This window comes from Ambystoma mexicanum, chromosome 12, assembly GCF_040938575.1.
Source record: "Ambystoma mexicanum isolate Mex_15411 chromosome 12, UKY_AmexF1_1, whole genome shotgun sequence".
Taxonomy (NCBI): Eukaryota; Metazoa; Chordata; class Amphibia; order Caudata; family Ambystomatidae; genus Ambystoma; species Ambystoma mexicanum.
The window spans coordinates 501,313,546-501,327,323 of NC_090936.1; the positions used below are offsets into that span (position 1 = coordinate 501,313,546).

Genomic DNA, 13,778 nt, shown 5'->3' on the forward strand with positions numbered 1-13,778 from the left:
GTGGAAATCCATTCCAAACTAAAACCTGATTGTGGATCTTACCATGCATGGGTTTGCGACAAAGGTTTCAGTTGATTGGTCACTATCCCTTAAAATCTTTAGGGCACCATTTTTCAAGGTCACTAAAGTCATGACCTGGCCCCCAATTGTCGTTACCTTAAGTGCCACAAACATATAGCCTAGTGGGGGTTTGACTAGCTTAGTCTAAAACGTAAGTACCTTCCAATATAACCAACCCTAGAGAGACACCAAGCCAAGCTCATATCTTACTGATGCTTTTGGAAAGCTCTGAGGAAGATTTAAAACTTGCTTCCAAATACGGACTTTCAGTAAAGAAGTGAGGAACTCACCTTAGTTTTGTAGAATTCCACTAAGGGTATTATTGAAAACCTGCAATAAGTACAATACATTTTGCTCATTTGAAATGAGAACTGGTCCGCTCTGCTGGAAAGTCCAAGGACAATCGAGCTCTTATTTGGGAATTGGATAAATCTCAAATCCCAAATAAGTCACATTTCTTACCAGGACCAATGATGACCAATGATGACTGCCCCAATCTCCATGACAAACCATATGGCTTATTCAGACATTTACTCAGTCAGATTATGTTATATTTTTTAGGGTAGACAATGAGTTCATCGACTAATGCATAACCTGCAGTTGCATCAAGTGAAAGCTGTAACCCCAAAGGAATGTGGTCCAACAGGACCAGATCATCCATGTATGCCATCCCTGATACGATAAGGGGGCCAATTTTAGGTCCCGCATAGGATGCTTTCTTCAAAGATTCAGAAATGTCAGAGATGTAAAGATGAAAAAGACATGGCTCCTGCAGGCATCCCTGTCAAAAGCCCCTGTTGGTATTAATCGGGCTTGACAGGGAGTCCTGTCCATCCAGCCGATTCTCAAAAACTGTCCACTCGTGCAGGAATACAATAAAATCTAGCAGGGAAGGGGGATACCCTACTCTATTAGTTTTTCCCAAAGGCGTACTTTACAGAAATGAATGCCTGAGAGAAACCAACCAGGGAAACATATACTGGGGGGCACTAGGTCCCAAAGCTGTATCTAACAGCCAGTTCAGAACAAGACCATTTAAAGAGGGCTCATGTTTTTACAGAAGCCAGTTTGATATTTTTGATAACAACCCATGGCCTGCACCCACCTGTCCAGCTCCCCAAGAATCATAGCAGCAAAAATCTTACTGTCTGCACCCAGAAGGGCGATCAGCCTACAATTAGTTGGGTTAAGCCAATCACCCTTCTTGTATATAGGAATAATTGTAGACAACTTCAAAGAGGCTGGGGAGCTTTTAGAGCTAAGGATGTCATGGTAAAGAACAAATAATATATTAACCCATAGATTGGGATCATTTTTCAACTTGCGCAAGACATCTGGTCCAGCTGCTCTTGAATTGGAGGAATTCCTTATGTAATGTTCAACATAACTGACTTTAAAATTCAGTTCCCACTGAGAGTGGCCATACTGATAGACAGAATGATAAAGGGGCATCTTATACAGATCACAAATATGATGTTTCCAAACAGCTTCTGCCACCATGTTCGATTGCAACCGTGACTGAGATACAACAAGATTATCGACCAGCAACGAGAAATTACATGTATTCTTGGATGCTAAAACCTTTTAATATTTGTTCACCATCCTAATGAGTGAGAATATATCAGTGTGCTCTTATGCAGCTCATTGTTTAAGAAACTTCATCTCTGCAAAGCAGTCTACACCTCTCTTACTCATTTTTAGCAATAACCTCAAAGATCTTCTCAGCACCCTTTTCTTTTCCAGGACCAAAAGGTCAAAACAATGTTGTCTAACCACCTAGCCCATACAGCACCCCTACCCAAATGTTCATTATTCCACAAGAAAGTGACAACATTTCTTGGTGAGAAACTGAGTAATTTCTCTCTTATTGTTAAATAACTGTAGAAAAGGCTCAATCTTCTATTCAGGTATGCCCCGTCGACCCACATTTCTTTACTCTATTTCCCTGTTGAATTACCACTTGATCACATAAAGCATTGGAGACAGTGTGCTGCAAGTTAAAAATCAAATGAATCAAACAAAAAATGATGGTCACTAAGGTGCATTTTTATGCTCTTAAAACAAGATCACTTCTCAAACATGAGCGAGGAGATGGAATGACAATGATTGATGATGCCCAATGCCAAGGGCTCTCGATAGATCACATTGGGAATTTAGGTCACCAATCACTACCATATGTTTACATTCACTCGAGAGCAGAAATTCCCCAATAACAATAGAACTACTACTTACAAATTCCTCACGAATAGATGAGAGAGGTTCCAATATATATTCAGAAATAAAAAACAAAATTGATCCCTAGAGGTTTTCAGAGCAATCTTTAGTTCTAATAAACCAAGTATATCAGCAGACGCAACTATAGCCTCAGATATAAAAGAGTTTCTCACAGCAGTCAAAGGTTCGCCCATTGGATGCCCCATTTGTATGGGGGGGCGGCCGTTGCTGAAATATAGAAAAAGCATCTAAGCATAAACCCTGTGTCTGTCATGCACCCCTTCTATGTGAGGGTATGGGACCGATGGCGACGCAGCCTCCATAGAATTGCTCCACCGCGTTGTGCCGCAGTGTGTTCAGCGGTCTAGTCTTTTCTTCTGTCATGGCCGCCGCCGGCAGCTTTTCAGCAGTTTCCTCCCGGCGGTGGTCGCGTTGCAACTGTTTGCTTTCTTCTTCATTGCCAGCGCTCCCGTGAGTTTTCCTCTTGGCTTATCAGCCCCCCTTTCTGGCATTATCGCCTTTTTTCCCTTTTCTTGCCTTCCTTTCGCTACCCCCGTGTTGCGGGGGCTTTTCATTTTCCCTTGGCTTTTCTCTGCCGTGCTCGCGCTATCTTGCTCTGTGGTCTGGCTCTTTCCCGGCCCTTCCTTACTTACCTGGATTTCCACTCTTTCCTCCTCTCTCACATTCCATTTCACATTAACGGAGTGGAGCAGTTTGTTCGTGGATTTTTTGCCTTCACAGCTTTTTCCCCTTCTGACGGCTGCGGATCCGGGGCCTCTGGTTTCTGGATATTTTTCCGGTAACCATTCTGGCATCGTTCCGCGGTCGGCCATACCTGCATAAAAAGAAATCAACAGTGAGAGAAAAGAAGAAGAAGAAAGCTACCCCCACACCCTCCTCAGGTGAGGAAGAGAGTGAGACAAACTATTCAGAGATTGAAGTTGATTTACCTGACAGCTTGCAACGCCAGAAAGATCCTGTAATGGCAACCACCGAACAGGTCCGAGAGCTGGTAGCGGCTGTGCAGTCCTTGAATATGGAAGTGCGAAATTTAAATCAGGAGTTACAGACCATCAAGGCCGAAAACAACATACTCCGACAGTTAGTGGCGACTCGTGAATCCCGCAATACGGATCTTCCACCAATGCCACTGTAATCCGGAAAGTATGAGGGTTCTTCTAAGAAACTTAAGGAATTCATTGAGGCGTGTAACATACAATTTGCCTTTCGGCCTACTACTTTTTCTACCGATCTAAGTAAGGTTGGGTTTTTGGTTTCTAATTTGTCAGGGAACGCTTTGGCCTGGGCGAGTCCCTTGGTTACAGCAGATGATCCGATTTTGAGGGATTAGAGTGCCTTCCTTGAAAAGTTTAAATAGACCTTTGAAAGGCCAGAAGTCAGGTATATGGCTTGTGAAGAATTGTTGGAGGTCCATCAAGGGCAAATGGATCTATTATCGTACATCACTAAGTTTAAACAACTTGCCACAGAAGCTAATTGGCAGGAACAAGCCCAATTTACCATCTTCAGGAGAGGACTAAAGGAGGAATTGAAGGACGAACTTGCGAGAATTCCTCGTCCAGCATCTTTCGCGGAACTGTTGTCAGTCACTCTACAGATTGAGCATCGCATCAACGAAAGGAAGCAAGAAAAGAAGAAGGCCAGAGGGTTCTTCTGTCTTCCCAGTCCTTCAGGATCTCCTACTGTTCCCCAAGTTTCCTCTAAAGAGGAACCCATGCAGATCGGCACCATGAGAGCACCGCTCACTCCGGATGAAAGAAAGAGACGCCGGGAAACGGGCCTCTGCATGTATTGCGGATCTGCCTCTCATCTAGTTTGTGATTGTCCTGATGTCCCACCAAGAAGGTCGGGAAACGCGGTGCCTCAAACCTAAATGGGACCATGGTTCGAGGAGTGAATAAGGGTTCCTATGTAACCTTGTCTATCGCCCCCTCCCGCCAGAATGAAGATGCTGCTTAATGGTGGTTTCGCTGCATCTGTCTTGGGGGCAAAATTCGGTTGACACGCTGGCTCTCTTAGATTGTGGTGCAGTGGGAAGCTTTATGGACACAGTATGGGCCAGCAAGATGGGTATCCAACGAGTCCAGAATAAAGAGGACCTCAAGGTAGAAGGAGTGGATGGCACATCTCTCTGTTCTGGCCCTATCACCCACTCCACTGAAGCCATCCAGGTTGCCATTCAGGATCACAGGGAAAAGATGTCGTTTGATATCATAAGGGCAGCTCACTTCCCCATCATTTTGGGCATTTCTTGGCTCCGTTGTCACAATCCAACAATCGATTGGGCCACCAATACCCCCAGTTTTCTCTCCTCCTACTGCAGTCAGTCATGTTTGGCTTCTCAAAGATATCAGACTGCGGTTTTGCAGACCTTAGAGTCTCCTATTCAAACCATACACTCGGTTCCACCTCAATTTTTGGAATACTCCCAAGTGTTTGTCGAGAAGGTGGAACATGCTCTTCCCCCCCCCCACCACCCGGAGGACTGTTCTATTGACATTATTCCCAAGGCTTTAGTACCATTTAGTAGGATGTTTTCCTTGTCCCTCAAAGAGAAAGCTGTTCTTCGACAGTATCTGGATGCCAACCTCAGGAACGGCTTAAGTCAACACTCCAAATCACCAGCTGGGGCGCTCTATTCTTTATCTCGAAGAAAGATTCGGAGGAGCTTTGGCTTCCATTGACTATCGCGGAGTCAACAAGGTCACCATCAGAGACAGATATCCCATGCCCCTAATATCAGACATACTTGAGGCAGTCAAAGGGGCAGTGATTTTTACCAAGCTAGATCTGAGGAACGCATATCATCTCCTGCGTATCTGTGCTGGAGATGAATGGAAGACCACATTTAGAACCCAGTACGGGCTCTACGAATATAGGGTAATGCCCTTTGGCTTGGTCAATGCACCTGCAGTCTTTCAACGGTTTATGGACCGGACTTTTTCAGACTTACTATTCCATTCGGTCATCATTTACTTGGATGATATTCTAGTCTTTTCCAAATCAGTCCAAGAACATTCTACTCATCTACATGAAGTACTCAGGCGCCTCCAAAATAATCATCTATTGGTCAAACCAAGTAAATGTCTTTTTCAAGTATCCTCGGTTCCTTATTTGGGGTTTATACTTTCCAGCGACGGCGTCCAGATGGATCCCAAGAAGGTTTCTGCAATCACCGACTGGCCTTCTCCTTCTTCCATAAAGGAGGTTCAGAGATTCTTGGGATTCACCAACTTCTATCGCAAATTCATCAAGGACTTTTCCTCTACAGTGGTTCCCATCACCTCTCTTCTCAAGAAAGGCCAATTACCTTTTAGATGGTCTGTGGAAGCGGAAGAGGCTTTCAGATGTTTAAAAGGAAAATTCTGTTCAGCCCCCATACTGAAGCAACCTGAACAAACCAAGAGATTCATAGTGGAAGCTGATGCTTCTGCTGATGCAGTGGGAGCAGTCCTACTGCAAGAGCATGAAGGAGTGGAACACCCTGTGGCATATCTCTCCAAGACTGTAAACCCCAGTCAGAAGAATTATTCTGTGATCGAGCGGGAGCTTCTAGCCATCAAACTGGTATGTGAGGACTGGAGGCATCTTCTTCAAGGAGGAGTAGGTCCTTTCACCATACGCACGGACCATAAGAATTTGAAATCTTTAAAGAACATGGAGTGTACTAATGCCCGACAGGCACGATGGGCTCACTTTTTTGCTCAGTACGACTTTGAACTTACCTATTTCCCGGGAGTTCCCAATGTGGTTGCAGACTCTCTTTCTGTCAATGGAACACCGAAGGACCCTCGTCTCCGGTCAAGGAGAAGCTCTGCCCAGATCAAGTATTTATCGGAGCCACAGTGACCTTTCTCTCCCAAGTCAAGGCTGCCAATGAACGATTACCGCTCCCTGAGTTTATAACCTCCAAGTATAAGGTTGTAAGGAAGGACGGGTTGGTATTTGTCGACAAGAAATTATACATTATGTTACCGGATCTGCGCCGTCAAATTTTATCATGGTGTCATGACCATAAGACAGCGGGGCATCGAGGCATAAAAAACTCTGAGGATCTAGTCAGAAGATCATTCTTTTGGCCTGAAATCTCTACCGATGTCAGAAGACATGTACAATCCTGTGTCTCATGCGCTCGCAGTAAACATCGATACCAGAAACCGATAGGTCTTCTTGAGCAGATTCCGTTACCTTCAAGACCCTGGGAGCAGATATCCACGGATTTCATTGTAGAATTGCTAGCATCTCGAGGACACACCTGCATAATGGTTACTGTGGATTCCCTCACTAAGCTCGCACACTTTTCCCCTCTTCCGGGTCTATCTTCCGCATCTGAAATGGTGGAAGTATTTATCCAAGAAATGTTTCGCCTCCACGGTCTACCTGCTAAAATCATTTCAGATAGGGGGAGTCAATTCACCTCTAAATTCTGAAGAGCCTTATGTTATCAGTTAGGGATAGCACAGGCTCTCTCATCAGGCTTCCACCCACAAACGAATGGACAGACCGAGAGACTCAATGGCACTCTTGAACAATATTTAAGATGCTACGTCAACAATGCCCAAGATGACTGGTATGATTTACTGCCAACTGCGAATTTGCCTATAACAATTCTAAACACTCAGCTCTTGGTCTCAGTCCTTTCTTTTGCACACATGGGCAACACCCCAAGGGTATAATTCCAGTGTCATCCTCCAATTCTGTATGCCCCTCCATTGAGGCTTGTTTATCGCAAATCTAGGAGGCTCACAAAATCGCTGAAAGAGCATTGGTCGAAGCTCATTCAAGCTACAAGAAATTGTCAAATCGGAAAAGAACGGAGGTTCCATCTTTTGGACTTGGCTCCAGAGTTTGGTTATCCACCAAATACCTATCTAGATGGATACGTCATTCCAAGTTGTCTCCTAGGTTTATTGGTCCTTTTACAGTGGAATCTCACATTAATCCGGTAGCCTTTCGCCTCCGCCTACCCAAGACCATGAGTAAGATACATCCTGTTTTTCACTCCTCCTTTTTGCGTCCAGCCTCTGAAGACATCCCCACTGTTTCAGTACCCCGTCGCAAAGGAGATGGCACCACAACTGAAGAAGAGTATGAAGTGGAGGAGATCAAAGACTCACGCTACCACAGAAGGAGATTGGAATTTCTTATTTCCTGGAAAGGCTATCCCTCTTCTGAAGACTCTTGGGAACCCAGTTCACATGTCCAAGCTCCACGTTTGCTGCGGAGGTTCTACAGAGCCCATCCGGGTAAACCGGGGTTCACCCGCACTGGGAGGGGGCATACTGTCATGCGCCCCTTCTATGTGAGGGTATGGGAGCGATGGCGATGCAGCCGCCATAGAATTGCTCCACCACGTTGTGCCGCAGTGTGTTCAGCAGTCTAGTCTTTCCTTCTGTCATGGATGCCGCCTTTTCAGCGGTTTCCTCCCGGTGGTGGTCGCGTTGCAACTGTTTGCTTTCTCCTTCATTGCCAGCGCTCCCGTGAGTTTTCCTCTTGGCTTATCAGCCCCCCTTTCTGGCATTCTCACCTATTTCCCCTTTTCTTGCCTTCCTTTCGCTACCCCCGTGTTACGGGGGCTTTTCATTTTCCCTTGGCTTTTCTCTGCCGTGCTTGCGCTATCTGGCTCTGTGGTCTGGCTCTTCCCGGCCCTTTCTTACTTATCTGGATTTCCACTCTTTCCTCCTCTCTCACGTTCCATTTCACATTAACGGAGTGGAGCAGTTTGCCCGTGGATTTATTACTTACCGGTGTGTCCGGAGATCTTCATCGACATACCAGTGCTCTTCGGGGTTTTTTGCCTTCACGGCTTTTTCCTATTCTGGCGGCTGCGGATCTGGGGCCTCTGGTTTCTGGATATTTTTCCGCTAACCATTCTGGCGTCGTTCCGCGGTCGCCATACCTGCATAAAAAGAAATCAACAGTGCGAGAAAAGAAGAAGAAGAAAGCTTACCCCACACCCTCTTCAGGTGAGAAAGAGAGTGAGACAAACGATTCAGAGATTGAAGTCGATTTACCTGACAGTGTCAACCAGGTCTCTTCTTGGAAAGTAAGAAAATCAAAACTATTAAAAATATAGTTCTTAGAAGGCTCAGTCATAAAACTATTATGGCCTCTCACATTAAAATTTAAAAGGGACAAACTAGGAACTGTTTTTAAAGCCCCAACCCCTGGTCCCCCAGCTTTTTTAAACCGCCAGCTAAAGAGACTGATAACCAAGACCAATCAGTGTTTAAGCCACCCGGGATTTTACATACAGGATTTACAAAATGCACTGTACAAGAACAAGAAAGAGAGTGGTTGCACATTATTCTCAACATTTCCCCATGATCTCTTTGTTGGTTCAGTGGTCGAGATATAGAGATATCATCACAAGCGAGGGATGGACCTTTCTTTAAATATATATCGTATCCCATCTGGTGTATTGCTTCAGTCTCATTCAGAATCATTTCTATAACCAAACTAGACGTAGAATGCAATTCACCAATGTCCGCTCTCTTGTCACCACACAAATAAACAAGGTTAATATCCTTGCATGACAATAACCAAAGAGATGGCACCAAATGGAACAAACAAATCACATTTGGTCTATTTAGCATTAATCTATCTTCAGACTGAACAGCAAGCTCAAACATCAAACCCTTTGACAAATCCACTTGTGCTATCAGTATTGGAGCTATGTCCAGCTGGAAGAATGGGGAAATTACAGGGCACAGTCACTTTAGGAACTGCAGAAGAACCAGCGTTGTTCACAAAGGCCTTAGACCAAAAGTCACCAACAATAAAAGAGGGAAATGGGTAATTAGTCTGACACAGTTGCACATTTAAAAAATAAAGAGCTGTTGCGGACTGGCTTCAGCGACTGGTGGTTTAAGCGATTGAAAGGAGGACCTTAGGCCTCGACTGCAAGAGATAACGACTGCCCAGTCTCCTGATGACTAGAGGTAGATGGACCCGGTAATAGAATGTTACGATCTGGGGATTCTGAAGTCCCAAAGTGAAATGACACATTCAAAACCACAGGCAGAGAGCACAAGACACTAGAGACTGTGTTGGGGCTAGACTCTTGACAATTATTGTCAAGTGTTTGAGTAGAGACAGAAGACCATTTTTGAGAGATGCAGGGACCTTGCATACCGGAACGGCAGCCACAAACTGGAGAAACCCCAGTAAGAGGGACCCCCTGGGTTTGCAAAGGGAAGCAAGGTCGAGGAGGAAACTTTGCTGAACTGGTCGCCAAATCCATATTGCCATTCATCAATGGGGCTTGAGCTACGTTTATTTTTTCCGTCAAAATATTTGTAGTACAGAAATGATCTTTCCTCATCAGGCTATTAGGACACAGGGAATTTAAATGCTTTTCAGCTTCAGATTCAGAGATATGCAAATTTCATACAAACTTTCTCATTCCTACAACCATTTTTTAATTTTTCGTTGCCTTCTTTGGTATATACACCGGCGAGACCTCAACAGTCATTTCCTTCTCCATCTGACCACCCGCAGCCCAATACACTTGGGCCGGCATGGGATTAAAAGGAGAGGTTTTATTTTGCAACTGATGAGTGGATATCAGTAGATCTTGCATGGAATCTTGCAGGATTTGGAACGTAATCTTTATTTCACTCAACGGAGTATATGTGCAGAATGTTTTAGTTTACTTTTAATCATACAAGCTCACAAATGAGGTCAAAACAAGGTTGAGTACCGATATAGATGGGGCTATTAGCCATCAAAGTCTTGCAGCATATAGTGCAGCTCTTGATCCATAGTCGGGCCTGCAATTGAGGAGGAATTACCAACGGACGAGGGGTGCTCGGTCAAAAATGATGGTATCCCATTTACTTCAGCTTGATCACATGGCTGGACTGGGAATACTAAATAGCCCATAAGTAGAGAGATTGGCCCTGCAAGAACATCCTCCCTTCACCATGGCAAGCATACTGTCATTCTATACCACCTTTGATTCCTCTGGCCCTAAATTACGAGCGTTTCTGTGCTCGTACCAGCATTTGAGAAACAATCTAGTAAATGACTCTGCCTTGAATGCTGATTAAGTAAGCTCAGTGGATCCTTTACATGTTCCATACAGATTACCAAATAAGAGACTTATAGCAAAGGAAGAACAGCGTGGACCACAGTGTCATGTCCCGGCTTTCGAGTCCCCTGTATAGCTGTGGGATCAGGAATAACTGGGGATTGCCGTGGCCCTTGTTACACCGAAAATCCCAGGGAAACTACATTGCCCAGCATTCCCTGTCCTAAAACGGTCACGTGATGCGGAAGCGACGTGCCCCCCGGCTTCCTGATGGTAGCACTGCTAGTATCGGTAAGAAACACTCCTCAGATGCTCCTTAACTGTGTTGTGGATTCACGTTAAGTCGCATCTGTAATTACGTCTTCTTGGTATCCCGATCCTTGTATTGTTTCAAAGGACTGCCTTTCGCCTGTTCCTTGTCTGTTTCTTGACGCCAGGTTCACCACTCCTCAAAGTGCTTGTTTACTCGGTTATTGAATTCCTGGACTTCCTCCCAATGCTGCGTTTCTCTCTGCCCCTGAATCTGATTGTCGCATATAAACTTCTGTTGCTGGCTCAGCTTTACGTCCCTGCACTAACTTACTGCTATCCTTCTCACGCGGAACATAGTTTGTGAATTCGCACTGTGCACTACACTGTTTTCACCTCCCTTTCCTAATCTGCACCTCAGCCTCTTTTACAGTGAAAGCTGTTCGTTCTACTGCAGTTTAGTCCCCCTTGTGCACTTACCTGTGGTGCGCTTACCTTCTGCTTCCTCCCACTCCAGTGACCTCCAGACGCTCTGCTGTATTCTACTTCGGTCACTTAACTGTTGCACAACAACCCTCTTGTGACCCTTGGACGCTCTGCTGCATTCTACTCCAGTCACTTACCTGCTGCACAACTACACCCATGTGACCCCTGGACGCTCTGCTGTTTCCTCCTCCCGGGTCACCTACCTGCAGCTCACCTGGATCTCTTGGCTCTTTTGCACTTGGATTTGTTGGAACTTTCTTAGAGGCGCCCTTGTGTCGTTTGGGTTAGATTTGTTGGAACTTTTGCACGTGGATTGAGACTTGTTCTTGGGAGCTGGTTCTTCTTCTCTGCAACATCTTCTCACAGGATACATAGGTTCTTCACATTCTCACTTGACTCAGCAGATAAGAGTGGGGTGTACTGTAGGAGGTGTTGCGGAGTTCGAGGACCAGAGGTTTGTTGCTCACATTGTGGTATTGTTTTTTCCCTCTAGCTCTGTTGCTGCTCCTGACTTTTCGCTCAAGCCCCTGGCCTGGTAGGTATCATTTCTACCCTGCAGGGCGCGCTCTTGGGAGAAAGGTTTTTCTGTCTTCGGTCTAAGGTTTTTGGTGGTTTTGAGCCAGCTCACCCTCATTGCCTAGATATCACGATACACAGGGACTCCAACAGACCGACCTACTGCTGTCTGGACCATGCAGGTAGGGTGAGAAGCAAGCCCCACTGCAAACGCTGGACGCATTTCCACACTCAAGTTTGTCAGTGGCTCTATTTGCTGTACCATGGTGGGACACGAAGGAATTTAATTTAGTATACAGTTCCCAACTCACAGTTAATAAAGGCCAGGCTTAAATCACTTGTTTGGTCAATCCGCAGCCCCGTAGGTGGTACAATTTCATGTGGGGGAGAGGTTGAAACAGTCAACACGGCATCACACGCTATGTCATGCTGTTGTGTTAAATCAATTACCTCAGGCTGAGCAGAATTTGTATCAGATAAATCAGTTGGGCCAATGCTGATGATGGTAGCCGCACCACAACCAGGTCACCTATTTCAGGGACGTCATTTAGGGGTTGCCAGGGTCGCACCTGTGACCCCTAAGGTCTCCCTTGCTACCCCTTTGTTTTTGTTTTTTACAAGTTGAAGCTCCTCTTTGTTTCTAGAGTGTCTGCTTTCTTGTTCAGGCTTCTTAAAAAAAAACAGGGGGTTGCACAAGTGTAACACTCTAAGCACTGACCCTAAATAAGAAAGAATAGGAATAACAAATAATTTGTCTTTCTGGAATTCTATACAATGATTGAAAGATTCATTAAAGGTTTATTTCAGGCACACTTCAGGGAGTGAGTCACTGATTTAGTCTGTTCTTAAACACCTCAAATTTACAATGCAGACAAATTCCTCCAAAAAGCATTTAGAGTAGAATAAGCATCCACTCCGGACTACATATTTTGCTTTTCGCAAGTTGCAGTTGTAGCACATTTTTTTCTGCCTATACATATGGTGATCCATTCTTGTATGAAATGTATATCACGTTACAGTGATATTGTAACCATATTTATCATAGTGTACTTAGAAACAATGCTATGTGATGCCACTTCCTGTTTTGTCAAGGGGTAAACTGTCCTGTTCCATCGCTTCTCGTGATGTCATCAGAGGTCAAGGGTCATGGTCATGTCATGCCACTTCCGCTACCCCTGGCTTTTTGGTGAAATGATGTCCCTGTCCTATTTCAATAGATGTCTGTGCTCTCACCCTCAGATTTGTGGTCATTGTAGTATTCATATTATAGACAATGGAACAAACATCGAGGGGATTCACACAGAGTCCAATAGGGACCAGCTTAGGTTACTGGCTTACTTCTCAGATGATACATAATACAAAGGCTGAGACTACAATAAGATGATCAAAGTCTGGCTTAGCAAGTGTTTGTCTCTGTGTTCGCCTTTTCTGCCATACCTGCACTAGGGAGTGGTTTTTAGACTCCCGCCAGGTGTGAGGGTTACTTTCAATCGTCTCAGCAGTGCAGAGTAGGAAACAGCCAACAACAGGAAAGAACAGCAAGGACTGCCGAACTGCTTCTGCACACACTGCACATGGAAGGCTATTAAACCTGGCCATCTGCTTCATCTTTTCAGTGCAACTGTGATGTGACTCAAGCTCCAGCACCAAAAGGGGACACACAGTCTCCTGAACCTCTGCACTCCAGGAAGGTTTACATAAGATATACTGTTTAACATAATAAAAAGCAATGCACTATTGCGTTTTATTTTATTCTTAGTGCAAAACAAATATTTAGGTCATACCTCTGATTTATCCTGCATGTCGATAGATTTCACAGGCTTGCCTTTAAATTGACCTGCAGCCTCGAGGAAATTGTAGTAGTTGGTGGTGATGACTTTAGTGCCCCTCTCCATGAGACTCAGGATGGAGTCTACAACGGTTGGACTGGTCATGTGACGCTCCAGGCATTCAGCGAATTGTTTGAAACACTCTCGTAAAGAGGGTGGCTTCGGATCACTAGAGTGCTAAGGTAAAAATGCAAAATAATACCTTTGTAAAAAATGTGCCTTTTGTGTAGTGATACATTACTAAGCAGTACTTAAAATAATTGCTCTATTACTCAATGCATTAAATTACCAACTGACAGAAAACATTTACAAGTTACAACTCTTTTTATTCTTGACACATCCAAAGATATACTTTGCTTGGAAGGAAACTG

The 13,778-nt window shown here is 44.7% G+C and overlaps 1 protein-coding gene across 1 annotated transcript in view; it reads right to left on the bottom strand.

Moving 5' to 3' along the window:
• LOC138512981 (protein FAM118B-like) overlaps nucleotides 1-13,778 on the bottom strand; it is a 391,143-nt gene that overhangs the window by 152,861 nt on the left and 224,504 nt on the right. The window contains exon 4 of the mRNA XM_069627701.1: nucleotides 13,363-13,584. Within this exon, the coding sequence (XP_069483802.1) occupies nucleotides 13,363-13,584 (222 nt within the window). The remainder of the gene's footprint in view (nucleotides 1-13,362; nucleotides 13,585-13,778) is intronic.